This window comes from Acomys minous, assembly GCF_964271855.1.
Source record: "Acomys minous genome assembly, chromosome: 20".
NCBI lineage: Eukaryota > Metazoa > Chordata > Mammalia > Rodentia > Muridae > Acomys > Acomys minous.
In genome coordinates this window covers 24,748,697-24,776,634 of record NC_140502.1, presented here as the reverse complement: position 1 = coordinate 24,776,634, position 27,938 = coordinate 24,748,697, and the positions used below count along the sequence as shown (strand labels likewise).

At 58.6% G+C, this 27,938-nt stretch overlaps 2 protein-coding genes across 2 annotated transcripts in view; one reads left to right on the top strand and one right to left on the bottom strand.

The window, feature by feature from the left end:
• RYR1 (ryanodine receptor 1) overlaps positions 1–8,572 on the top strand; it is a 158,425-nt gene extending 149,853 nt beyond the window's left edge. The window contains 9 exon segments of the mRNA XM_084770567.1: positions 991–1,121; positions 1,250–1,310; positions 1,631–1,777; positions 2,349–2,483; positions 5,297–5,453; positions 6,654–6,718; positions 6,809–6,909; positions 7,934–7,985; positions 8,360–8,572. Coding sequence (XP_084626693.1) covers positions 991–1,121; positions 1,250–1,310; positions 1,631–1,777; positions 2,349–2,483; positions 5,297–5,453; positions 6,654–6,718; positions 6,809–6,909; positions 7,934–7,985; positions 8,360–8,455 — 945 coding nt within the window. The 3' untranslated portion in view covers positions 8,456–8,572.
• Positions 8,573–8,657: 85 nt separating this feature from the next.
• The window catches only part of MAP4K1 (mitogen-activated protein kinase kinase kinase kinase 1), a 28,158-nt gene continuing 8,877 nt past the window's right edge, over positions 8,658–27,938 (bottom strand). The window contains 22 exon segments of the mRNA XM_084770548.1: positions 8,658–8,828; positions 9,660–9,715; positions 10,108–10,178; positions 10,271–10,360; positions 10,454–10,516; positions 10,984–11,158; positions 11,970–12,073; positions 12,359–12,417; positions 12,528–12,636; positions 14,422–14,482; positions 19,171–19,247; positions 20,998–21,082; positions 22,501–22,524; positions 23,872–23,915; positions 23,918–23,953; positions 24,031–24,196; positions 24,761–24,803; positions 25,502–25,546; positions 25,769–25,812; positions 25,903–25,961; positions 27,162–27,240; positions 27,418–27,534. Of these exon segments, the coding sequence (XP_084626674.1) occupies positions 8,759–8,828; positions 9,660–9,715; positions 10,108–10,178; positions 10,271–10,360; positions 10,454–10,516; positions 10,984–11,158; positions 11,970–12,073; positions 12,359–12,417; positions 12,528–12,636; positions 14,422–14,482; positions 19,171–19,247; positions 20,998–21,082; positions 22,501–22,524; positions 23,872–23,915; positions 23,918–23,953; positions 24,031–24,196; positions 24,761–24,803; positions 25,502–25,546; positions 25,769–25,812; positions 25,903–25,961; positions 27,162–27,240; positions 27,418–27,534 (1,677 nt within the window). The 3' untranslated portion in view covers positions 8,658–8,758.

The window sequence follows — 27,938 nt, the reverse complement described above, 5'->3', positions numbered from 1 at the left end:
ATCTGGCAGCATATAACTTCCTACAATTCCAGCTCCAGGGCATCTAACACTCTCTGGCAGTCACACACATGGGGCACACAATCACACAGGCAAACACACATACAGCTAAACAAATAATAAATCTTGGAAAAAGTAAACCCAAACGAAAATGTGGCAGTAAATCTCTGAAAAGTAAAAGAGGCTTCGGCAACGGCTCAGGAGTGAGGAGCTCTGGCTGCTCTCGCAGATGACCTGGATTTAGTTCTCAGCACCCACACGGTGGCTCACAGCTTCCTGCAACTTGAGCTACGTGTGTGAGAGTCTCTCTTATTGACCCTATGGGCACTGCACACGTGTGGCAACACACATACATAAAGCTAAACAAACAAACAAACAAACAAACCTAAATACCCAGATGTTCTGACATTATGCCTTTTATCCCAGCACTTGGGAGGCAGAGGCTGGTGGGTCTCTGTGAGTTCCAGGCCAGCCAGGGATGAGACTCTGTCTGGAGATGGGGAAAGCATAGACACTAACTCAGCGTGGAATCACAGGAGAGTGTGTGCGCTGGCCAGGAAAGGTTGCTGTTTTGTCAGAGAGGTCCGGAGCGGCCCTCAGAGTTTATTAAGAGGTGGAGTGAGCCAGGTAGATAGGTGTCTAGTCTAGATGAGCCCCCGCAAAGTGCCCGGAATAGGAATGTGAGAATTGACCGGCGAGGCTGGTGTGGTGAGTGAACATGGTGATCTACCGCCGGGCTTCTGTAGGAGACAGGGGCTCCCACTTCACAGCGCGGTCTGCCTCCCCGAATGCTACAAGCTTCGCCAGTAGGTCCGTTACCGCCCCTGCCTTCCTCCTCAAAATCTGCAGAAATCAGGCCCTTCCTCTCTCAGGAAAAATGCTCCCCTGTTCCTCATGCAAAGTCGAGTGCTCCCTTGAGCCCCTACCCAGGCAACATCTGTCCCCTTCCCCAGCCGCAGCGGTGCCTTCACAGCCCACCACTGTCCCCTACAGGTTCTGGACAAACACGGGGACATCTTCGGGCGGGAGCGGATTGCGGAGCTGCTGGGTATGGACCTGGCCTCTCTGGAGATCACAGCCCACAACGACCGCAAACCTGACCCTCCACCGGGCCTGCTGACATGGTGAGAAGACCACCTCTGCCAGAGGCGGGGGGGGGGGGGGGGGGAGGGAGAGGGGAGGAGGGGGGGACACGTGGGTGGCTAATGTCTGACACCCCGGCATCTGGCTGTCTCCCTCTCTGTTCCCACAGGATCATGTCCATCGATGTCAAGTACCAGATCTGGAAGTTTGGAGTCATCTTCACAGACAACGTGAGGGGGGGGCTGTGTATGGAGAGGGGTGCAGCAGGCTGGCTGTCCTGGACTCGCTCTGTAGACCAGGCTGACCTCAAACTCACAGACACCCACCTGCCTCTGCCTCCCGGAGTGCTGGCATTATCAGACCACAGAGAGATTCCTAAGCCCCTTGTCCCTCGTCCCCAGAACATCCGTGGCTGCGGGTCCCTCCTACCTGGTCCCGAGCTCCCTCCTGCTCTGGGGCGAACAGACACTCCCCCTAGGCAGAGAAGACATCAGTGCTTGCTCCGGGGTGTCCTTCCGTGTCTCCTAACCCAGACCCTTCTTACACTCAGTCTTTCCTGTATCTGGGCTGGTACATGGTGATGTCCCTCCTGGGACACTACAATAACTTCTTCTTCGCTGCCCACCTCCTGGACATCGCCATGGGAGTCAAGACGCTGCGCACCATCCTCTCGTCTGTCACCCACAACGGAAAGCAGGTGCGGAGGGGGCCCGCGTGGAAAGCGGGGAGTGGCAGAGGGGGAGGGGAGGTGATCAAGAGCTACGGAGGAAGAGGGCATGATAGCGTGGGAGAGGGTAGATGCGAGCGGGGGTCCTATCTGAAGGGCAGGGTCAAGGGGAAGACATCGGAGAAGTGGGGCTTCCTGGGAGGGGCGGGGCTTCTTGGGAGGGGCGGGGCTCCCTGGGAGGGGAGGGGCTTCCTGGGCGGGGAGGGGCTTCCTGGGCGAGGAGGGACATGGTAATCTGGCAGGGTCTTTGGTTAGTTTTTGGTTTTTTTGTGGCGCGATTATTTGAGCTGCGCCTCTCTGTGTAGCCCTGACTGTCCTGGAACTAGCTCTGTAGACCGGGCTGGCCTCGAACTCATAGAGATCCACCTGCCTCTGCCTCCCGAGGGCTGGGATTAAAGGCACACGCCGCCACCACTGCCCGGCCTAGGGAATTCTGGGAAATGGAGAGCCAAACTTATGGTACCTCGAATTTAAAGAAGCAGAGAGTTGAGGGCCCTGGGTAGACGGCGCGCAGGGCTGACCAGTGCCCGCCTGTCCCCAGCTGGTGATGACTGTGGGGCTCCTAGCTGTGGTGGTGTACTTGTACACCGTGGTGGCCTTCAACTTCTTCCGCAAATTCTACAACAAGAGCGAAGACGAGGACGAACCAGACATGAAGTGTGACGACATGATGACGGTGAGCCCCTCCCCCGTCCTCTCCCCCTCCCCCTCCCCCTCCCCTCCCCCGCCCCCACCCCCGCCCCCACCCCCACCCCGCCGGCTTGGAAATCACTAAAGTGTCTATCGCTGTGGTGAAACACCGTGACCAACAGCAGCTGGAGGAGGAAAGGGTTCGTTTCACTCGCAGTTCCCCATAGCAACAGTTCAGCGATAAAAGCGGTGATGGCAGAGACTCGAGCGCGGCTAGAGCTGACGCAGGAGCCGTGGAGGGGGCGCTGCTCACTGGCTTGCTCCCCATGGCTTGCTCAGCCTGCTTGCTTGTAGAAACCCCCCAGGACCCCCAGCCCAGGGATGGAACCACCGACAAATGAGCTGGACCCTCCCCCATCAATCTAAGTAAGAAAATGCAAGCCAGGCGTGGTGGCACAGGCCTTTAATTCCAGCACGCGGGAGGCAGAGGCAGGCGGATCGCTGTGAGTTCGAGGCCAGCCTGGTCTACAAAGCGAGTCCAGGACAGCCAGGGCTACACAGAGAAACCCTGTCTCAAAAAACTGAAAGAAGGGGCTGGCGAGATGACTGTTCTTCCAGAGGACCAGGGTTCAATTCCCAGCACGCCACATGGCAGCTCACAACTGTCTGTAAGTCGAAGGTCTGACACCCTGCCATAGACATATACGCAAGCACATAAAAATTAAAATAAAAAAAGTTTTTTTGGTTTTTCGAGACAGGGTTTCTCTGTGTAGCCTTGGCCATCCTGGACTCATTTTGTAGACCAGGCTGGCCTCGAACTCACAGCGATCCGCCTGCCTCTGCCTCCCGAGTGCTGGGATTAAAGGTGTGCGCCACCACGCCCGGCTAATAAATAAATTTTTCAAACTGAAAGAAAATACAAAAAAAAAGAAAAAGAAAAAGAAAAAGAAAGAAAGAAAAAAAAAGAAAAAGAAAGAAAGAAAAAAGGAAGCAGCAGCTGGGTGTTGGTGCTGCAAGCTTTTTTAATCCCAAGGGAGGCAGAGGTAGGTGGATCTCTGAGTTCCTCGCTAGCCAGGGCTACAGAGTGAAACCCTGGTCTCAAACCAAACCAAACCAAACCGCCTTCAGATTGCTGGTTTATGAGGCTGTAGGTGGGTGGTTGAGCTGGCCTGGGTTCCGTGGGCCGCAGTGTTAAGTGCTACTGTTGGAAAGGCAAGGAGCTCTCTGTATCCCCTGAGTGGGATGACATGGAGCAAGCAACACACCTACTCCATCCGGCCTGGACACCTGTGAGGCCACAGAGATGTCACGGGAAGGCACTTATCCTCAGGAGCCTCCACAGACTGTGCTGATGCAGCCCCGGAACTCAGGAAGCAGGGGCGGAGGGTGGTGAGTTCAAAGCCAGGCTGAGCTACACAGGCAGGGATGCTATGACAGAGCTTTTCTTTTCTCCCATGACTCGACCGTGCGTGCTTATTTCTCTCATGCTAACCGTGGAGAACACAACGCACGTTGTCGTCCACGCCCTAGAGGAAGGACAGCAGTTGAGAGAGTCGTTTCAGGGCTCTGTGCCAGAAGATGGCTTCAGATCTGGCCTCATGGGTCCCCACAGCCTGGTCCCCATCACTGGCACGGGCCTGAGTTCTCAGTCAACACAGCTGGGTCTTCTCAGCTTCTGGGGACACAGAAAAGCAGGCGTGACATCTGTCCCATGTGCCAGATGGACCAAGTCCCTCCGGCTCCTCCGCTTAGAACCTGCTAGTGTCTCACACAGCCAGCAGAGAATGTCACCATGGCTTACAAAAACAGGGAAGATAGCCGGGAGGTGGTGGTGCACGCTTTTAATCCCAGCACTCGAGAGGCAGAGGCAGGCGGATCTCTGTGAGTTCGAGGCCAGCCTGGTCTACAGAGCGAGTCCAGGACAGCCAAGGCTACACAGAGAGACCCTGTCTCGGAAAACAAAAACAACAACAAAAACCAAACAGAGAAGAGCTGGTCCTGCTGGAGTCTAACCACAGTCCTTCCTGCTTTTGATTTTTTTGTTGTTGTTGTTTTTGTTTTTGTTTTTGGAGACAGGGTTCCTCTGTGTAGCCTTGGCTGTCCTGGACTCGCTTTGTATAACAGGCTGGCCTCGAACTCACAGCGATCTGCCTGCCTCTGCCTCCCGAGTGCTGGGATTACAGGCGTGCGCCTCCACCACCGGCCCTTCCTGCTTTTGAATCTTGGCTTCCTGGTCTTTCTTCAGGCCTAGGCTGATGTCTTCCCTTACACGTCTGGTCCTCCCCACTGATCCCTCTGTGCCCTGCACCAGGCCCAACACGCACGCCGGCTCACCTGACACCTTACCTTTTACATAAAATGCCCGTCTGACCCTCGCTTGGGCCATAACTGGTCCCTGCCTGGTCTCCCTGCCTCTTCTTGTTCGCAGTAACCTCTTTTCTTCTGCCTTACCAAACTTATTTCAGTTCCTTGTGGAAACCAAAAACTATGTATGTATTCCTTCCTTCTTTCCTTCCTTTCTTTTCCTCCCTCTCTCTCTTCTGACACATAATGGTGTTTTCCCTGCGTGTACGTCTTACTTACCAGACAGTTGTGATCCACCATGCGGGGTCCAGGAATTGAACCTGGGTCCTTTGCTCGTAGCAGCTGTTAACCCAACGCAGTTAACCCACGCTGCGAACTTCCTCACGGACGTGACGTGAGTTCAGGTCCTGTCGTCAAGCTGATGGGCTAAATCATCACCGGCTTGTGCCCCCCTGGCACGGCCTGACACTTCCCCAGCTGTGTCTGTCGCTGCTGGCTCTCCCGGCCTGCGTGGTCCTCTGGTAGCTGACTGTGTGCCGGCCCCTCCTCCCCCAGTGCTACCTGTTCCACATGTACGTGGGCGTCCGGGCCGGCGGAGGCATCGGCGATGAGATTGAGGACCCGGCGGGCGATGAGTATGAACTCTACCGGGTCGTCTTCGACATCACCTTTTTCTTCTTCGTCATTGTCATCCTGCTGGCCATCATTCAGGGTCAGTGCTGGCTGGGGGCGTGTGGGCGTGGGCGGGGCGTGTGTGACTGTGGGTGGGGCTGTGTGGGGCGGGGCTGCGTGGGCGTGGGCGGGGCTGTGTGGGTGTGGGCGGGGCGTGTGGGGCTGTGTGGGCGGGGCTGCGTGGGGCGTGTGGGCGGGCTGTGGGTGTGGGCAGGGCAGTGTGGGTGGGGCTGCGTGGGATGTGTGGGCAGGGCTGTGTGGGTGTGGGTGGGGTGCGTGTGGGTGAGTGGGGCGTGTGTGACTGTGGGCAGGGAATGTGTGACTGGGTGGGGCATGTGTAGGTGTAGGCAGAGCAGTGAGTGCGAGCGGGGCTGCGTGGGATGTGTGGGCAGGGTGTGGGTGGGTGCGTGTGGGTGTGAGTGGGGCGTGTGTGACTGTGGGCAGGGCATGTGTGGGTGTAGGCAGAGCAGTGTGGGTGCGAGCGGGGCTGCGTGGGGCGTGTGGGCGGAGCTGTGTGGGCATGGGCAGGGCATGTGTGGGTGTGGGGGCGTGTGTGACTGTGGGTGGGGCATGTGTGGGCGTGGGGCTGTGTGGGCGGGGCTGTGAGGGTGTGGGTGGGGCACATGTGGCTATGGGCGGGGCTGTGTGGGCGGGTTTGGTGGGGGAGGACATGGTACCTAGAGGCTGGCTAGCCCCAAGGCTAAGCCTTGGTTTCTCCGTCTGAAAAAACGGAAGTGTTTAAAACCATGCACAGGAGGGCTGGAGAGAAGGCTCAGAGGTTAAGAGCACTGCCTGTTCTTCCAAAGGTCCTGAGTTCAATTCCCAGCAAACCGCATGGTGGCTCACAACCATCTGTTACGAGATCGGGTGCTCTCTTCCGGCCTGCAGGCACACATGTGGGCAGAATACTTAATGTACAAATAATAAATAAATAAATCTTACAACAACAAACAACAACTAAACAGGCACAGTAGCTGGGAAGTGGCGGTGGCAGATGCCTGGGGAGGCAGGGGCCAGAGGCCTGCCATACACTTGAGGCCAACCTGGTTAGTTACCAGTACTAACCTCAGAGATTGCCAGGATGATTAAGCCGTGCGTCCCTTTGAACTATCTGCGCATAGTGAGCACCCGGTTCTGTTCTGCTTGGGAAGTGCGGTAAGATTAGGAAACCCCTGGAAGAAAGGGAAGGCGCACAGGAGCGGGGTGTACGAGGGCGTTGACCTCTGTCCTGCCGCCGCAGGTCTGATTATTGACGCTTTCGGGGAGCTCCGAGACCAACAAGAGCAAGTGAAGGAGGACATGGAGGTGCGTCGCGCCCAAGGAAGGACCTAAAGGGTTAAGGGGTAGCAGGGAAGTCACATGAGCCTTGACTCTGACGTCTTTCATTGTCCCCAGACCAAGTGCTTCATCTGCGGCATCGGCAGCGACTACTTCGACACGACCCCACACGGGTTCGAGACCCACACTCTGGAAGAGCACAACCTGGCCAATTACATGTGAGGATGGGAAGTAGTGGGTGATCGGAGGCTGAGAGTGAGGCTGTTGACAGCTAGGGCGGGGCTGCTGAGCCCGGGGCCGTCAGGGAAAGGGCTGTGGATAGGTTTTAGCCAATCAGAAGGCAAGCATCACTGTGGCTCAATGATAGAGCCAAATCCCCCAGTGAGGGGGCTGGGGTGTGGCTCAGTGGTAGAGCCCCTGCCTAGAATCCCCCAGTGAGGAGCTGGGGTGTGGCTCAGTGGTAGAGCCCCTGCCTAGAATCCCCCAGTGAGGAGCTGGGGTGTGGCTCAGTGGTAGGGCCCCTGCCTAGAATCCCCCAGTGAGGGGCTGGGGCGTAGCTCAGTGGTAGAGCCCCTAGTGAGGGGCTGGGGCGTGGCTCAGTGGTGGAGCCCCTGCCTAGAATCCCCCAGTGAGGGGCTGGGGGCGTGGCTCAGTGGTAGAGCCCCTGCCTAGAATCCCCCAGTGAGGGGCTGGGGTGTGGCTCAGTGGTAGAGCCCCTGCCTAGAATCCCCCAGTGAGGGGCTGGGGGTGTGGCTCAGTGGTAGAGGCCCTGCCTAGAATCCCCCAGTGAGGGGCTGGGGTGTGGCTCAGTGGTAGAGCCCCTGCCTAGAATCCTCCAGTGAGGGGCTGGGGTGGGTGTGGCTCAGTGGTAGAGGCCCTGCCTAGAATCCACAGTGAGGGGCTGGGGTGTGGCTCAGTGGTAGAGCTCCTGCCTAGAATCCCCCAGTGAGGGGCTGGGGCGTGGCTCAGTGGTAGAGCCCCTGCCTAGAATCCCCCAGTGAGGGGCTGGGGTGTGGCTCAGTGGTAGAGCCCCTGCCTAGAATCCACAGTGAGGGGCTGGGGTGTGGCTCAGTGGTAGAGCTCCTGCCTAGAATCCCCCAGTGAGGGGCTGGGGTGTGGCTCAGTGGTAGAGATTCTGCCAAGCACACACTGGGCTCTGGGTTTCTAAAGCATCAGAAAACAAAACTAATTGTCAGTGCAAGCATGATTCTTAGCACTCTGCTGTGGTCCTCTGTCCCTCAGGTTTTTCCTGATGTATTTGATAAATAAGGACGAGACAGAGCACACTGGTCAGGTAAGAGGCGCTAATTAGGAACGAGTAGGGGACATGGCTGAGCTAAAACCTCTCCAGCAGGCTGCAATCTAGTTACCCCTAGTGTACTAATAAACTAGTCTCAGCTGGGCGGTGGTGGCGCACGCCTGTAATCCCAGCACTCGGGAGGCAGAGGCAGGTGGATCACTGTGAGTCTGAGGCCAGCCTGGTCTACAGAGCGAGTCCAGGACAACCAAGGCCAAAACAGAGAGACCCTGTCTCAAAAAACCAAAATAAACAAACAAAAACTAGTCTTAGAGACAGGACAGTCGGCGGACCGCAGAAATCTCGAGGCCATACCAAGCATGTGAAGATGTGACCAAGGGACTCTTCTCGCCCCCAACCCCACACCCCAGGAGTCGTATGTCTGGAAGATGTACCAAGAACGGTGCTGGGATTTCTTCCCTGCCGGCGACTGTTTCCGCAAGCAGTATGAAGACCAGCTTAGCTGAGGTCTGCCGCTGCCCCTCCCCCACCTCAAGTGCCTCACCCCCCCCCCCTGCAAGCTCCTCCCCAGGCAGCTGGGGACAGGTGACCCCGACTAGACCAATAAAGCCTATGTTAGAGCATCTTTGTGTTGGGTTGTTTGAATTTGGTGGGGTGGGGGGAGACTAGGCATCCAAAACTCTCTCCCCCAAGAAAATCACAATGACAAACACTGAAGTCAGGTTTATTGGGCGATGAGGGCATCTTATGGCCACTAGAGTGTCCGCCAGGAGTCCGGGGGTGTCAGTCCCTCAGGGCCTCCCGGTGACTCATTCCTGGATGTAGAGGTTGCTGGGGGCGGTAGGGTCATCCGTGGGCCGTGTCTCCACCACGACGGGCCTGAGGAAGACAGAGGTCAGATCATTCCTTTGTCATTCCCAAAGCAGTTAATAGAAACTGGACCGTTCCAGTGCTGGGCTGTGACGTGGCTAGGTCAGGCACGGCGGTGCGAGCCTACTTTCCCAACAACTGGGAGGCTGAGACAGATCTGGAGCTCAGGGTCATCCTCAGCTACATAGGGAGTCTGAGGTTACCCTGAGCTATAAAACCCTGTTTCCAAAAAAAAAAAAAAGCGCGGGGGGGGGGGGCGGAGGGGGGCAGGGCAGGCTGTCGAGATGGCTCAGCAGGCAAAGGTGCTTTTCACTAAACATAATGACCCGAGTTCAATCTCTGGGACCCATGTAGTAGAGAGAATTGTCTCCCCCAAAAAATGTCCTCTCATCTCCAGCTTCCCTCAGTAGTATGTGCCACCCCCACCCCCTCCTCGTAAAGAAAGAGAAGAGAACTGGAGACCAATTAGGGCTCCACAGGGAGACCCTGCCTCACAGCTACAGCAGTAAGGTAGCCGAGGGGAGTTCACACTCCCAAGAATCCTGGTGGAAGCCAGGTGACGTGGCGCACGCTTTTAATCCCAGCACTCGGGAGGCAGAGGCAGGTGGATCGCTGTGACTTCGAGGCCAGCCTGGTCTACAAAGCAAGTCCAGGATAGCCCAGGCTAACACAGAGAAACCCTGTCTTGAAAAACAAAACAACAAAAAAGGATCCTGGTGGAGCCAGAGCATCTGGAGGGAGCTTAGTAAAAGGCCACGGAAGGATGTTCTAGGCCACAGAGTCCCCCCCTTCACCCCAGTAGCCTCTCCTGCCCCTCCATCCATCTGCCCAACACCCTACCTGGGAGAGCCGAGCAGACGGAAGGTGAGGGAGGGGTCTCTCAGCTCCTGCAGCAGCTGTGGGAAAAGCGTGTCCGAGTCTGTAACCGAGACGCAAGACCACCCCTCTCCCTGCAAACGTGGCTTGTCTAACCCCAGACACACACACACACACACACACACACACACACACACAAAGCTGTGTGACTCCGAGCAAGGGACTGACTTAACTGCTCAGAGTCAGAGACTAAAAGTCACAGGGCCCCACCCGACAGGCCACCGTAAAGAGTAAATCCGGGGCCAGGGAAGGCAGACAGCGGCTGTGGGATGAGCCTGTCCGCACTGGGGAATGAGGCACCAACAAACATGTGTGCCCCGAAGCTTCCCTGACCCAGGGCTTCGCCAAGCCCATTTACAGAGGACTGAGGAGAGGGTGGCGAGGCCGGTGCTGCGAGCCGGAGGGGGCCTACCTGTTCCGAGCCTGCAGCCCACACCTGAACTCCGTGCTTCCAGAAGGCCTGGAGTCGATCTCCAACCATAGCTAGTGAGAGAGAGAGAGCGAGCAGTTGCCGGTGACCCCCAAGGTCAGGGAACTCCCACCCTTGACCCCGGCCCCTCCCATCCAGCACATACCCACAGCCTCCACTGCTTCTGTCATGGGGATCTCAGGGGAGCGGAGGCCGGGAGCTGGGGCCCCCTCTGGGGTGACTAGCTTCAGAGATCCTGGAAGGAAGTGGCCGGAGGGTTTTGAGCACAGCGCCCTGGGCTGAGGACCAGGGAGGGAGGGAGGGAGGAAAGGAGGGAGGGACGCCTTACCATCCATCAAGACGAGCACCAGGTCTTCCTTCACTTGGATCACCTGCACTGGTCCCTTGTGCTCTGCGGAGAGAGGCAGGTGCTTATGAACTAACCTCCCGGCTCCGTTCAGCGGCGAGCATCCCTCAGGTAGGTCCCGCCCGCCACACGGGCCTCCCACCCTGTTAACAGCATCAGTCAGATAAGACCACACACCTTTCCCCAGCTCTTTCTCAGTAGCGGCTCGGACCCTGCCCAAGCCACTCTGCCCCCCCACAGCCCCACACCTCCACCCACCCCGTCCGTCCATCATCCGTCGTCCACAGGGGATAAGCTCGGACTCTCCCCGCAGTCCCACCATCCTCCGGCCCAGCTCACCTGGCAGCCCCTTCCCACACCCCTGTCCTTTCCCCGCGCCCTCGCCCCCTCCCCGCAGCCCTGCCTGGGTCTGCAACTTCCCGCGTGGGTCCTCTTCCCCGCAGCACCACCCCTCCACGCCCACCTCCTCCTGGCCCCTGCAGCCGGGCCTCCCCAGCGGCTCACACACTCACCGGTGCTGGTGTCGTCCAGCCAGCAGGACAGCGCGCCGAAGCGCACGGTGTGGAACAGCACCGACCTCGCCGCCGGCCCGGGGCTCACGCCGATGCACACGGCCGGCAGCTCCGAGCCCGGCGCCGTGAGCAGCGCGAACACTGGCAGCGGCGTGGGCAGCGGGAACAGCACCTGCTGCGGGGGGCAAGGGAGACTCAGGGAGGCTCTGGGGCCCGGGTGGGGGTGGGGGAATCCTCAGAGATTTTCTGGCCTCATTAGAAACAAAGCGTGCCCTTAAGGGTAAATGTGGCTTCCTCAGAACACCAGGGCGCACACATACCGGGGCAGCAAAAGCACTTTAGACTCAAAGGAACAGACCCTTGGAGACTGAGAAATAATTAAGGTCAGATGTGTGTGTGTTGCGGGGGGGGGGTGGTGGTGTCTTTTTTTTTTAGATTTATTTATTTATTATTAGGTATACAGTGCTCTGCTTGCATGTACTCCTGTAAGCCAGAAGAGGGCGCCATATCACATTACAGATGGTTATGAGTCACCATGTGGTTGCTGGGAATTGAACTCAGGACCTCTGGAAGAGCAGGCACTGCTCTTAACCACTGAGCCATCTCTCTAGCCCGGGGCGTGGGGGGTGGTCTTAAAGATCAGAAACTTAAAAAAAAAAAGATTTATTTATTTCTATTTTATGTGCACTGGTGTTTTGCCTGCATGTGTGTCTGTGTGAGAGGGTCAAGTCCCCTGGCGCTGGAGCTGCAGACAGTTGTGTATGGGTGGGTGCTGGGAATTGAACCTGGGTCCTTTGGAAGAGCAGCCAGTGTTCTTAACCGCTGAGCCATCTCTTCAGACCCTCAGGAAATTTTCAAAATGTCTGGGGGCAGGGGGTGGGGGTGGGGTGGGCAACGAAACGGCCTGGGAGGGGTTCGTCCAGTTCTTAATGTAAGCGCAAATGGTGCGAGGCCCGAGCCACAGCACCCTTGTCCTTCTTGCTTACCCGGACGAGCAGGAATTTGCTCGCTGGCTCGTACCACTGGAGCAGGACCACAGAAGTCTCCAACGCCCCACACAGGAACGGCCCCCCGGAGCTGGCACCCTCGGCTGTGGGAGTGGACAAGAATGGGTCAGGGGCGGGATAGAGAGACGGCTCAGAGGTTAAGAGCCCTGACTGCTCTTCCAGAGGTCCTGAGTTCAATTCCCAGCAACCACATGGTGGCTCACAGCCATCTATAGTGAGATCTGGCGCCCTCTTGTGGCCTGCAGGGGTACATGCAGGCAGAGCACTGTATACATAATAATAGATAAAGAATGGGTCAGGGTCCCTGAGTGGACAGTCCGGGCACTGGCCCTCCCGTCTCCACCCAGCACCCCGAGGCTCGTTCTCACCCACACAGCAAGCCCGGCAGCCTTTGGTGTCCTGGATCTTACTGGAGACCATGTTCTTTCTGAAGGAGGAGGAGGAGGAGGAGGGGTGAGTGGCAGCCGCGAGGGTAGCAGTGGGGGCAGGGAAGCCAAGCCGATGGCGGCGGCAGGCGGCGCCCTTTGGGGCTAGTACCTTGCCAGTAACCGGTGAGGGCTGATGTGAGCGATGGGGCCGCCTGTTCTGCCCTCTTTCCTCTCCAGCAGGCCCAGGATGCTATGAGAATACAGGTGAGGTGTCTTTCCTGCAGCGTGTGTACGGGAGGAGGGCGGGGGGAGCCGTTATAGGACCCCTGCTGCCCCGCTGAGACCCCCCACACTCTCCATTCCCACGCAAGGTCCCCTCCCATCAGGTCTGAAAGGACCTGTGTGGTCCCAGCACTGTCATCTGCCGAGGACACCAGAGAGCAGGGCAGACCGCCCGCCCTCAGCCATCGGCTGCTGCAGGTGAGAGATGAGGCCACTATAACCAGCAGGGGAAGCTGCACCCGTCGGTTATTTATTTACTTATTTATTTATTTATTTATTTTATCTTTTATTTATTTATTTTTGGTTTTTCGAGACAGGGTTTCTCCATGTAGCCTTGGCTGTCCTAGACTCGCTTTGTAGACCAGGCTGACCTGGAACTCACAGCGATCCTCCTGCCTCTGCCTCCCGAGTGCTGGGATTAAAGGCATGGGCCACCACCGCCAGGCTCTGTCGGTTATTTTTGTGGCGCTTGTTTCCCCGGAAACGCGATCTCAGGTCCAGCCTGGCCTCTAACTCCCCGGGTAGCTCCCAGCCTCCATCCCGAGTGCTGTGATTACAGGTGCATGCCGCCACACCTGACTCATACAGCCCAGTTTGGGGGTGGGGGGCCGGAATCTACCTATGCCAGGAGTGGTGGCAGCTGCTTGTAATCTCAGGACTTGGCAGCTGAAGCAAGAGAAAGAGAAACTGCCCCAAGTTTGAGGCTCGCCTGGGATACTCAGTAGGAATCCTGTCTCAAAAAACAGGGGTGGGGCTGGGCGGTGGCCCACGCCTTTAATTCCAGCTCTCGGGAGACAGAGGCAGGTGGATCGCTGTGAGTTCGAGGCCAGCCTGGTCTACAGAGAGAGTCCAGGACAGCCAAGGCTACACAGAGAAACCCTGTCTCGAAAAAAAAATAGGGGTGGGGGCTGCTGGAGACATAGTTCAGGGGTAGCACACCCGTGCAGCATACACAGGCCCTATTACTTACCAAAAAATGAACACACAAAAACAATTTTTTGCAGGGGGCTGGGAGGGCAAAAGACAGGGTTTCCCTGTGTAACCCTGGCTGCCCTGGACTCGCTTTGTAGACCAGGCTGGCCTCGAACTCACAGCAATCCACCTGCCTCTGCCTCCCGAGTGCTGGGATTACAGGCGTGCGCCACCACGCCTAGCTTCTTCAGTCTATCTTAAAAGAGAATATGTTCTCATTGTCAGATCCACCTGTCCTTGGGGCTGGAGAGATGGCTCAGGTTAAGAGCGCTGGCTGCTCTTCCAGAGGTCCTGAGTTCAACTCCCGGTAGCCACATGGTGGCTCAGATCCCCCTGCCCGTCTCTTATGCTCTGGGATTAAAGGAGTGTGCCATCTACACACAGAGATGTCAAAGGCATTTGAAGTTGGATTTATTGTTAAAAAATGAACTCACAGGGTTCGGGCAGTGGTGGCGGCACACACCTTTAATCCCAGCACTAGGGAGGCAGAGGCAGGTGGATCTCTGTGAGTTCGAGGCCAGCCTGGTCTGCAGAGGGAGTTCCAGGACAGCCAAGGCTACACAGAGAGACCCTGTCTCAGAGGAAAAAAAAAAAGATGAACTCACAACCAACTTGAGAGGTGAAGACTTCGGAGCTCCACTTTACAGATATAAAAGCCGAGGCTCAGGGAAAGAAGCTCCTTGCCTTAGATCAGCCGGTAGAGGACAGTGGTGGGATTTGAACCTCAGGCCCAGCAGAGAGAGATGAACACCCACACACACCCCCATCCCTTAACGCTTGTCCCGCCCCTCCCCCAGCCCAAGGCTGACCTGAGAGAGACATGAGGAGGTTGTTGATGCAGTACACCCAGGTTGTGCGGCCAGGGAAGAGCTGCAGAGAGGGCGGGCGGCCTCTGTGATTCCCAGCGACCTGACGCCACCCCACTCCCCAACACTGACCCCATCACCCCACTCCCAGCACTGACCCCATCACCCCACTCCCAGCACTGACCCCGTCACCCCACTCCCAGCACTGACCCCACCACCCCACTCCCAGCACTGACCCCACCACCCCACTCCCAGCACTGACCCCATCACCCCACTCCCAGCACTGACCCCATCACCCCACTCCCAGCACTGACCCCATCACCCCACTCCCAGCACTGACCCCACCACCCCACTCCCAGCACTGACCCCATCACCCCACTCCCAGCACTGACCCCATCACCCCACTCCCAGCACTGACCCCATCACCCCACTCCCAGCACTGACCCCACCACCCCACTCCCAGCACTGACCCCGTCACCCCACTCCCAGCACTGACCCCATCACCCCACTCCCCAACACTGACCCCGTCACCCCACTCCCCAACACTGACCCCACCACCCCACTCCCAGCACTGACCCCATCACCCCACTCCCAGCACTGACCCCACCACCCCACTCCCAGCACTGACCCCGTCACCCCACTCCCAGCACTGACCCCATCACCCCACTCCCAGCACTGACCCCATCACCCCACTCCCCAACACTGACCCCGCCACCCCACTCCCCAGCACTGACCCCACCACCCCACTCCCAGCACTGACCCCATCACCCCACTCCCAACACTGACCCCATCACCCCACTCCCAGCACTGACCCCACCACCCCACTCCCAGCACTGACCCCATCACCCCACTCCCAGCACTGACCCCACCACCCCACTCCCAGCACTGACCCCACCACCCCACTCCCAGCACTGACCCCACCACCCCACTCCCAGCACTGACCCCGTCACCCCACTCCCAGCACTGACCCCATCACCCCACTCCCAGCACTGACCCCATCACCCCACTCCCCAACACTGACCCCGCCACCCCACTCCCCAGCACTGACCCCACCACCCCACTCCCAGCACTGACCCCATCACCCCACTCCCAACACTGACCCCATCACCCCACTCCCAGCACTGACCCCACCACCCCACTCCCAGCACTGACCCCATCACCCCACTCCCAGCACTGACCCCATCACCCCACTCCCAGCACTGACCCCGTCACCCCACTCCCAGCACTGACCCCACCACCCCACTCCCAGCACTGACCCCATCACCCCACTCCCAGCACTGACCCCATCACCCCACTCCCAGCACTGACTCCATCACCCCACTCCCAACACTGACCCCATCACCCCACTCCCAGCACTGACCCCATCACCCCACTCCCAGCACTGACTCCATCACCCCACTCCCAGCACTGACCCCATCACCCCACTCCCAGCACTGACCCCATCACCCCACTCCCAGCACTGACCCCATCACCCCACTCCCAACACTGACCCCGTCACCCCACTCCCAGCACTGACCCCGTCACCCCACTCCCAACACTGACCCCATCACCCCACTCCCAGCACTGACCCCATCACCCCACTCCCAGCACTGACCCCGTCACCCCACTCCCAGCACTGACCCCATCACCCCACTCCCAACACTGACCCCGTCACCCCACTCCCAGCACTGACCCCATCACCCCACTCCCAGCACTGACTCCATCACCCCACTCCCAACACTGACCCCGTCACCCCACTCCCAACACTGACCCCGTCACCCCACTCCCAACACTGACCCCATCACCCCACTCCCAGCACTGACCCCATCACCCCACTCCCAGCACTGACCCCATCACCCCACTCCCAGCACTGACCCCATCACCCCACTCCCAGCACTGACCCCATCACCCCACTCCCAGCACTGACCCCACCACCCCACTCCCAGCACTGACCCCACCACCCCACTCCCAACACTGACCCCATCACCCCACTCCCAGCACTGACCCCACCACCCCACTCCCAGCACTGACCCCATCACCCCACTCCCAGCACTGACCCCACCACCCCACTCCCAGCACTGACCCCGTCACCCCACTCCCAGCACTGACCCCACCACCCCACTCCCAGCACTGACCCCACCACCCCACTCCCAGCACTGACCCCACCACCCCACTCCCAGCACTGACCCCATCACCCCACTCCCAACACTGACCCCATCACCCCACTCCCAGCACTGACCCCATCACCCCACTCCCAGCACTGACCCCATCACCCCACTCCCAGCACTGACCCCGTCACCCCACTCCCAGCACTGACCCCGTCACCCCACTCCCAGCACTGACCCCGTCACCCCACTCCCAGCACTGACCCCATCACCCCACTCCCAGCACTGACCCCATCACCCCACTCCCAGCACTGACCCCATCACCCCACTCCCAGCTCTGACCCCATCACCCCACTCCCAGCACTGACCCCATCACCCCACTCCCAGCTCTGACCCCATCACCCCACTCCCAGCACTGACCCCATCACCCCACTCCCAGCACTGACCCCATCACCCCACTCCCAACACTGACCCCATCACCCCACTCCCAACACTGACCCCATCACCCCACTCCCAGCACTGACCCCGTCACCCCACTCCCAGCACTGACCCCACCACCCCACTCCCAGCACTGACCCCATCACCCCACTCCCAGCACTGACCCCATCACCCCACTCCCAGCACTGACCCCGTCACCCCACTCCCAGCACTGACCCCACCACCCCACTCCCAGCACTGACCCCATCACCCCACTCCCAGCACTGACCCCATCACCCCACTCCCAACACTGACCCCATCACCCCACTCCCAGCACTGACCCCGTCACCCCACTCCCAGCACTGACTCCATCACCCCACTCCCAGCACTGACCCCATCACCCCACTCCCAGCACTGACTCCATCACCCCACTCCCAGCACTGACCCCATCACCCCACTCCCAGCACTGACCCCATCACCCCACTCCCAGCACTGACCCCACCACCCCACTCCCAGCACTGACCCCATCACCCCACTCCCAGCACTGACCCCGTCACCCCACTCCCAGCTCTGACCCCATCACCCCACTCCCAGCACTGACCCCGTCACCCCACTCCCAGCACTGACCCCATCACCCCACTCCCAGCACTGACCCCATCACCCCACTCCCAGCTCTGACCCCATCACCCCACTCCCAGCACTGACCCCGTCACCCCACTCCCAGCACTGACCCCATCACCCCACTCCCAGCACTGACCCCATCACCCCACTCCCAGCTCTGACCCCATCACCCCACTCCCAGCTCTGACCCCACCACCCCACTCCCAGCACTGACCCCATCACCCCACTCCCAGCACTGACCCCATCACCCCACTCCCAGCTCTGACCCCATCACCCCACTCCCAGCACTGACCCCGTCACCCCACTCCCAGCACTGACCCCATCACCCCACTCCCAGCACTGACCCCATCACCCCACTCCCAGCTCTGACCCCATCACCCCACTCCCAGCTCTGACCCCACCACCCCACTCCCAGCACTGACCCCATCACCCCACTCCCAGCTCTGACCCCATCACCCCACTCCCAGCACTGACCCCGTCACCCCACTCCCAGCACTGACCCCATCACCCCACTCCCAGCACTGACCCCGTCACCCCACTCCCAACACTGACCCCATCACCCCACTCCCAGCACTGACCCCACCACCCCACTCCCAGCACTGACCCCATCACCCCACTCCCAGCACTGACCCCATCACCCCACTCCCAACACTGACCCCATCACCCCACTCCCAGCTCTGACCCCATCACCCCACTCCCAGCACTGACCCCATCACCCCACTCCCAGCACTGACCCCACCACCCCACTCCCAGCACTGACCCCGTCACCCCACTCCCAGCTCTGACCCCGTCACCCCACTCCCAGCACTGACCCCATCACCCCACTCCCAGCTCTGACCCCACCACCCCACTCCCAGCACTGACCCCGTCACCCCACTCCCAGCACTGACCCCATCACCCCACTCCCAGCTCTGACCCCACCACCCCACTCCCAGCACTGACCCCATCACCCCACTCCCAGCTCTGACCCCGTCACCCCACTCCCAACACTGACCCCATCACCCCACTCCCAGCACTGACCCCGTCACCCCACTCCCAACACTGACCCCATCACCCCACTCCCAGCACTGACCCCGTCACCCCACTCCCAGCTCTGACCCCACCACCCCACTCCCAGCACTGACCCCATCACCCCACTCCCAGCACTGACCCCGTCACCCCACTCCCAGCTCTGACCCCGTCACCCCACTCCCAGCACTGACCCCATCACCCCACTCCCAGCTCTGACCCCGTCACCCCACTCCCAGCTCTGACCCCATCACCCCACTCCCAGCACTGACCCCGTCACCCCACTCCCAGCTCTGACCCCGTCACCCCACTCCCAACACTGACCCCATCACCCCACTCCCAGCACTGACCCCACCACCCCACTCCCAGCACTGACCCCATCACCCCACTCCCAGCTCTGACCCCACCACCCCACTCCCAGCACTGACCCCGTCACCCCACTCCCAGCACTGACCCCATCACCCCACTCCCAGCACTGACTCCATCACCCCACTCCCAGCACTGACTCCATCACCCCACTCCCAGCACTGACCCCATCACCCCACTCCCAGCACTGACCCCACCACCCCACTCCCAACACTGACCCCCCCACCCCACTCCCAGCACTGACCCCGCCCCTCACCATTTCCAGTGTGGCTTCCTGGTCGTTCCTGTTCAGTGTGAAGATGCCTTCCTCGGCTGCCAGGAGCAAGTGCTGGTCTGGGTGGGCAGATGAGGAGGGTGCTGGGGTCTCTCCTCCCAGATCTTTGTGCAAAACTGTCCTCTACCCCAACCCCACCCTTTGATAATAATTCTCCCTGCAGGCTGACGCCCCCTGCTTCAGTCTCCTCAAATCTGAACTTAACCCTTACCCCCACTGAGGCCCTTAAACCAGTCTCCATAATGTCCCCCACTCTGTGACTCGCCAACGCCTGGCAGCTCTTTGTCCCTGACCCTCCAGCCCTACTTCCCGCAGCAGCTCTCTGAGCCCTGCCCCTCCTTCCCCAGTGCTGCTCTCCAGCTACTGACCTTTGACCCTGGATCCCCAATATGGCCCTTTCTATCCAGTGTAACTGCTCAGCCCTGGTCTCTCTCATTTTTTGTTTTGTTTTGTTTTTGTTTTTGTTTGTGTGCTTTTTCGAGACAGGGCTTCTCTGTGTAGCCCTGGCTGTCCTAGACTCACTTTGTAGACCAGGCTGGCCTTGAACTCACAGAGATCCTCCTGCCTCTGCCTCCCTAGTGCTGGGATTAAAGGCGTGCGCCACCACACTCTCTCATTAAAAAAAAAAAAATTATTTGTCTTTATGTGTATGAGTGTTTGTCTGCATGTGTGTCCGCACACCGTGGACATGCGGTGCCCTCAGACGCCAGGAGAAAGTGTCAGATCCCTGGAACTGGAGTTAGAGAAGATTGTGACCACCCCACCCCACCCCCCCGTGTGGGTGCTGGGAACTGAACCGGGGTCCTCTGAAAAAGCAGCTGCTGCTCTTAGCCACTGGGCCGTCTCCCCAGCCTGGCTCTTGTGTTACGAAGTCTGGTCACAAGTGGGGGCTGGCCCTTCAACTCCCTATGAAACCAAAGCTGGCTTTGAACACCTGCTCCTCCGTCTCTAGGTCTTCCTGAGAGCTGGGGTTACCAGTGTGGGCGGCCATGTTTTCTGCCTAAGAAGGCTCTTGCCACACAGCCCTGGTTGCCCTCAGACATGTGACGGTGCCTCAGCCTCTGGAGTGCTGCCGGTACAGGAGCCCACCTGCAGTCTAAGCCTCTTATGTTATTTTGTACTGAGCCCCAAATCTCCTTACCCACCTGTCATCTCCTGACTCTGCCTTTTCTGCTACAGTCAAACCTGTGCCCCACCCCCCCCAAAAAAAACTGATCCCAATCTGTACCATCAACAATACGTCCATTGTGTATCCTAACTTTAGACTTTTTTTTTTTCTGAGACAGGGTTTCTCTGTGTAGCCTTGGCTGTCCTGGACTCCATTTGTAGACCAGGCTGGCCTCGAACTCAGAGAAATCCACCTGCCTCTGCCTCCCCCAGTGCTAGGATTACAGATGTGCACCACCACGCCTGGCGCTTAATAACAATATTTTAAAAAGACATTTAAAAATAAAAACTTAAGTCTTAAATAGCAAAAAAAAACAAAAACAAAAAAACAAAAAACAAAAAACCAAACAAGCAAACAAACAAACAAAAGCCTCCTGGGGCTGGTGGGGTGGCTCAGTGGTTAAGAGCACTTGCTGCTCTTACAGAGGACTTGGGTTCGGTTCCCAGCACCCATGTCAGCCAACAACCAGTTAAGTTTTAAGTGCAGTGCCGACACTGCATACATGCTCCTAAAAACCACTCCTACATAAAATTGAACAACAACAAAAAAATTGTTCCTGAAGCCATTAGTGCTTTCCTTAGGCCCTTGTCACCCCACCCAGCCCCTCACCCCAGGCGCTCCCGGGCCTCCTGAGCACCCACCTTTAGTAGAGGGATGTGTCCAGGCGGCCGTGCTGTGGATCTGGAGGGGGCAGCCATTGAACAGTTTCACAAGATGGGCACATCCCTGCGCGGCCATGGCCAGCGGGCAGCCGCAGTGAGCAGAGGACAGGAAGGTGTGGTGGTTAAGACTCAAGAAAGATTACAGAGTTAAGACTCTGTTATGCCTCAGAGGCATATAACCCTGCGCCCCCCGCCAGGCCTCACCCCCCCCAGGCCTCACCACCCCCAGACCTCCACCCCCCAGGCCTCACCCCCCCCAGGCCTCATCCCCCCCAGGCCTCACCCCCCCCAGACCTCACCCCCCCTATACCTCACCCCCCCAGGCCTCACCCCCCCAGGCCTCACCCCCCCCAGGCCTCACCCCCCCTATACCTCACCCCCCCAGGCCTCACCCCCCCCCAGGCCTCACCCCCCCCAGGCCTCACCCCCCCCAGGCCTCACCCCCCCCCCAGGCCTCACCCCCCCTATACCTCACCCCCCCAGGCCTCACCCCCCCCAGGCCTCACCATCCCCAGACCTCCACCCCCCAGGCCTCACCCCCCCCAGGCCTCACCCCCCCCAGGCCTCACCCCCCCAGGCCTCACCCCCCCCAGGCCTCACCCCCCCAGGCCTCACCCCCCCCAGGCCTCACCCCCCCCAGGCCTCACCATCCCCAGACCTCCACCCCCCAGGCCTCACCCCCCCCAGGCCTCACCCCCCCCAGGCCTCACCCCCCCCAGGCCTCACCCCCCCCAGGCCTCACCCCCCCCCAGACCTCACCCCCCAGGCCTCACCCCCCCTATACCTCACCCCCCAGGCCTCACCCCCCCTATACCTCACCCCCCAGGCCTTACCCCCTCCATCTGTGGTTCTGCCCCCACCTTCTCATTTACCATGGTTAGGCATGGTCCAAAAAATGTTACATGAAAGGTTTTTATTTTTAATTGTCTTGTCGGGGACTGGAGAGATGTCTCAGCAGTTAAAAGCACTGGCTGCTTTTCCAGAGGTCCTGAGTTCAATTCCCAGCAACCACATGGTGGCTCACAACCATCTATAGTGAGATCTGGCGCCCTCTTCTGGTGTGCATGAAGACAGAGCACTCATATACATTAAATAATAATAAAAAAATCTTAAAAATTATCTTGTCATATATATGTTTTTATATGTTGCATGTATTTTGGAGAATATACATATGATTTCTTAAGACAGGGTTTCTCTGTGTAGTCTTGGCTGTCCTGGAACTCATTTTGTAGTCCATGCTGGCCTCGAACTCACAGAGATCTGCTTGTGAGTGCTGGGTATTACAGATGTGCACCACCACACACTTACCCTACAGCAAACCTCTTACTATGCCCATCAGTGAAAACTGCCTCATAGGTACGTACAGCCATGGAAAATATAGGACCGGGTACTAGCCAGTTTGAGGCACCCACTGGGGGTCCTGAAATGGCTCCTCCATGGATAAAGGGGATGCCTTCTTTCCAACCCGAGTAAGCTGCTTACCTCTCGGCTCTTCTCATTCTCCATCTGCGGGACGGAAAACAGTCTCGCTATGTACCCCACTTGGCCTAGAAAGCCCCCTCCCAATTCCTACCTTTGCGGGTACTGGGGATAAAAGGCAAGGCTTTGCACGTGGAGTCTAAGCTTTCTTCTGCTAGCTCCGCCCCCAGCCCCGCCCCCAGCCCCGCCCTCTCTTCGAACTAGGCAAGCTTGCTAAGGTGAGCCATGGCCCCAGCCTTTGCTGGTCAGTCTGTTGTCAACCCAACACAAACTAGAGTCATTTGGGAAGACGGTTCTATAACTAAGTAGATGCTTCTACCAGACTGTGGGACATGTTAACAAATTACTCACTAGGGTGAGAGGGCCCAGCCCCTACTGGCTGATGCCACTCTCGGGCAGGGGACCTGGGTTGTATAGAAAAGCAAGCTCATGGTGGCGCATGCTGTTAATTCCTGCACTCGGGAGGCAGAGGCAGGAGGATTACTGTGAGTGCGAAGCCAGCCTGGGCTACAAAGTGAGTCCAGAACAGCCAAGGCTAACACAGAGAGACCCTGTCTCGAAAAACAATAATAATAATAATAATAATAATAATAATAATAATAATAATAATAATTAAAAAAAATAAATAAATAAAAGCAGTGTCCCTCCTTGGCGTCTGCCTCCTGACTACAGGTTCCTGGCCTGACTTCTCTGAACTGTGGACTCTGAAACCCAAGCGTGACCCATCTTCCTGTCTCGGCACCCCGAGGGTGTGGCCACCACACGGAGAAACTGGTGTCTATTTTTACATATGGAGGTCTGCGCTTCATGAAGACCCGAGACCAGGGCTCAGCAGGTAAGCGTACTCGCTGTACAACTGTGAGGACCCGAGTTCGGGACCCTAGCGCCTGAATTTAAAAAGCTGGGCACGACTACGTTTCTCTGTAACCCCAGGGAGAGGAGCATCCCCGAGGCTTGCTGGCCTCCAGCCTGGCTCCAAGCTCAGGCTGAGACTCTGTCCCAAAGAAATAAGATGGAGGGCTGGAGAGGTGGCTCAGAGGTTAAGAGCACTGGCTGCGCTTCCAGAGGTCCTGAGTTCAATTCCCAGCAACCACATATTGGCTCACAACCATCTATAGTGAGATCTGGCGCCCTCTTCTGGCCTGCAGGCGTACATGCAGGCACACATGGAGTGTGACGGTGTGGGACACTGGTGTTCTCCCCCGGCCTCCATATACCCATCCTGTGAATACACCACCCACCCACTTGCACACACATGCCACAAGACCAGTGTCCGGCCCAGAGGAGGGACTCAATAAATGTCACCTATCAGATGCCATCCCATCTTCCACTAGGCCCGCCCAGCCCGTCTTGAGACCGGCGGCTGCCTCTCACCTTTCTCCTCATCTTTTCCTTCTTAGGGGGTAGGAGTGGGGGCGGCCTGGCTCCGGGGCAGCTGGGCTCCACAGCGAGGGATCTGACAGAAGGGGAAGGAACATCAGGCTGAGACTCGCCCCGCCTGTCTTCCCCCACTCCCCGGGGCTGTCCTGGTACCTGAGTGGGCCGTGAGATGGGGGCTGCGGGTGGCTGGGGGAGGTCCGGGACGGGGGGTACGGGGGGGAGGTCCACTGGCACACCGGACCAGCACCCCTGGGCTCAGCTGCCCGTCGTCTACCCCCCCGGAACCAGAACCGTCATCCGAGGGAGATCGGAACTTGGGCTACGGAGACAGGGTTGGGAGAAACAGATACCAGAAGACAGTGTACAGTGTACTTTGCACCCCAGTCCCTGCCCCCACAAAACCAAGAATCACCCTGCCTTGGTCCTACCATTTCCTGGACCCGTATCCTCATGAGAAGGGATATTGGCACACACAGGAAAACAAAGGGTTAATGCTGGACACTAGGCCAGCTTCCTGCCAGATCTCACTGTACCCACTACTCCAGATACCGAGACACCCAGCCTTGCTTTTATTTTTTTTTTTTTTATTTTTTTTTTTTTATTTTTTTTTTTCCAGCCTTGCTTTTAAAAAAAACAAATTTTGGCACTGAGACAGGGTCTCACTATGTCACTGTGTAGCCCAAGCTGGCCTTGAACTCACAGAGGTCCACCTGCCTCTGCCTCCCGCAAGTGCTGGGATTAAAGGTGTGCACCACCACCGCCCAGCCTTGTACCCCAAATTCTTCAGCTCTCTGTAATATTCAAAAACCTCTGGCTTCACGCTCTGAACATTTAAAGCACCCCAGCATCAAAGGACTCGGCCTCAGGAGCCCTGGGGCCTTACCTTGGGGGGCAGGGGAGGAGGCATGTCCTCTGTGGGGGCAGGGCTGAAACACAAAGATAGGGTGAGCAGGTGTGGTATCCCAGGCTGGTGGCCTGCGACTGAGGGACAGTGGGGAAGGGGCGCCTTAGAGTGACTGACAGCCATGTCAGAAACAGCAGTGGCAGCTCTGGGCCGTTACACGGTGTCCACACCCTCTACCCCATGTACCCATGCACATAGGTGAGGCGCAGGCTCGGAGACTGTCCCTGAGCCAGGCCAGGGAGGACGTGGGGTTGCGGGTAAGCAGAGGCGGTGGAGCCTGGGGAGTGGGTGAAGCCGCCAGAGTGTGTGATGCTCAGGGCGTGGTGGCGCACGCCTTTAATCCCAGCACTTGGGAGGCAGAGGCAGGTGGATCGCTGTGAGTTCGAGGCCAGCCTGGTCTACAAAGTGAGTCCAGGACAGCCAAGGCTACACAGAGAGACCCTGTCTTGAAAAACCCGAAGGAGGAACAGAAGGCTTAGAACTGGGATGGGGGCCTCACGGGGCGGGGGTCTGAGGTGAAGAGGGTCCAGTGGGTGTGGGGACCAGGCACTGGAGAGGGGGAGGAGTTGGGAAGGTGGGAGCTGCACTGAGGTGCACTGGGGTGACAGGAAGGTAGGAGAAGCAGGGTTTTGGGGTAGATGTTGCGGGCGGGGGGGGGGGGGGGGGGGGCGGGGGTTAAGATGCCGAGGGAGCTGCGCTGAGCGCTCACGGGGGTCTTACATGTCCACGTCATCATAGTCGTCATCAGACTCTGACAGTTGGCTCCTGAAGAAAGACAGGCATGAGCCTGGGGGCGGCTCCCACATAACCCATCGCCCTCCCCTCCAGCCCAGGGAGGGGGCTGAGGTAAGGGGGTGGGGCTGGCCCCTCCCTTCAGCGCGGGGGGGGGTTGTGGGGGGGGTGAGGTAAGGGGGTGGGGCTGGCCCTTTCCTTCAGCGCGGGGGGCGGGGGGTTGTGGGGGGGTGAGGTAAGGGGGTGGAGCTGGACCTGGGACTGGTACACCGGAAGTCTCCAGGGGGCTGTAGTCGAACCTGTGGAATGAGGCGGGAGTCGTGGCATGGCACAGGGCAGAAAGGGGGAAGAGGGGTACCCTGGGGTGAGCATGGGAGGCAGAGTCTCACCGTGTCAGCCGGAGGTCTGGGGTCCATTCCCCTGAGCCTCTGGAACTCCATGTGCTGCCCTGGGAAGTCGGGGTGAGGTGATCCAGTGAGGGGCGGGGCAGGGAGGGCGGGGCGGGGGGGGGGGGGACGGGGGATGGGGAGCCGCCTAGGGGTAGCGACTGTCCCTTGTGGGAGGGGCTTTGCTTGCAGGGGTCTTGCTGTAGGACAGGGGTGGTCTCAGAGAGGTGGAGGGGCTTTATTCAGGTACTAGGGGTTCTGATAGGCTTGTTGTTGGTTCTTTTGGATTTTGAGACAGGGTTTCTGTGTAGCCCTGGCTGTAGATCAGACTGGCCTCGAATTCAAAGATGCCCCTGTCTCAGATTAAAAACAGCATGCGCCACCACCGGCAGCCTTTTTTTTGTTTTTTTTTTGGTTCTTCAAGACAGGGTTTCTCTGTGTAGCCTTGGCTGTCCTGGACTCCCTTTGTAGACTAGGCTGGCCTCGAACTCACAGCGATCCAACTGCCTCTGCCTCCCGAGTGCTGGGATTAACGGTGTGTGCTACCACGCCCGGTTAATGCCTATTTATTTTTAAGACAGAGCCTCATGTGGTCCTGGCCTCTAACTTGCTCCTCCTGTCTCCTCTTCCATGTGCTGAACTCCACCACACCAGGTGTATTCAATGCTGGGGACCCAACATATGCAAGGCAAGTACTCTACCAATTGAGCTATGGCCCCCTGCCATAGCTTGGCAGGCTTGTCAGTGCTTGGGTTTGGTCTTGGCAGTTGCAATTTTGGGTTGGTTTGATTTGGTTTTGCTGTCACTGTTTTGAGACAAGGCCTCACTGTGTAGCCCCGGCCTGGCTCTCACTAGGTAGACGGCAGCCCTGAGCTCACGGTGGCTATCCTGAGAGCGGGGATCAACGGTGTGTGCCGCCACGCTTTTAGATGGAAAGATTCTCAAGGTCTGTTTAGGGGCAGAGCTGGGAGGCCGAGAGGACTGAGGAGAGAGGACTCGGAGCAGACCCTCGGTCAGTCTGACGGTTACATGGCTGCACATTTCTTGAAATTTGAGCCCCTGATGGTCAGACAGTGGGCTAGGGAGGCCAGACCATAGGGTTCTCAGACAGAGGGCTAGGGGGCCCAGACTGTAGGGTTCTCAGACAGTGGGCTAGGGGGGCCCAGACTGTAGGGTTCTCAGACAGTGGGCTAGGGGGGCCAGACTGTAGGGTTCTCAGACAGTGGGCTAGGGGGGCCCATAGCATAGGGTTCTGCACTCACGACAGCAGTCTGTGTCTGGGATCCCCAGTGAGCTGGCCCGGTGGGTAGACTTGATCCGCCGAGGGACCGCAGGAGGGGGCTGTGCGGGAGATATCTGTGTCAGGGCTCACGGCCTCTAACGTCCTCCATCACTTCACCCCCGCGCTCTTACCCAGCCGTGCCAGGCCTCCTGTCCTCATACCACTTCCTCCTAAGGGGAGCCCCCAGAGGCTCTCCCGGCAGGAGGGAGGTCCCCACTTCTTTCTCTGCCCCTCACCTCAGGCTCCTCATCTTCAATCTCACCGGCGGGCGGCCCCTTCCCAGGATTCCTCATTTTGTCAAGAAGATCCAAGACCAGGCCTCTGTTCAGCCCTGGCTGGGACACCAGCTGATGCTGAGAGAGGGGGCGGGGGGTCAGAGGACTGGCAAGGCAGGGGACGGGGGAGAGGACGGTGGCCTGTAAGGGAAGGCTCTGAGGAAGGTGCCAGCTGAGGGAGAAGGAAAGGGAAGCCAGGAGGCTCAGCGGCCCAGAGATCCTGAGAGGTTTTAGGGGATTAGAAAAATTTAGGGTTCCCAGAGTGGAGGGGAGGAATTGCAGGGTGACCTAGAAGCAACCAGGCTTGGCGAACTCTCTCAGCGACAGACACGTGGAGGCCTTTGGGACTTGGCCCATTCCAGCAACTCAGGGAAACTTGGAAAGGTCTGGGGTAAGGCCAGGTGTGGTGGCTCGTGCCTGTAATCCCAGCCCTCGGGAGATGGAGGCAGGAGAGTTCCAGGAGTCCAAGGTCATTCATGGCT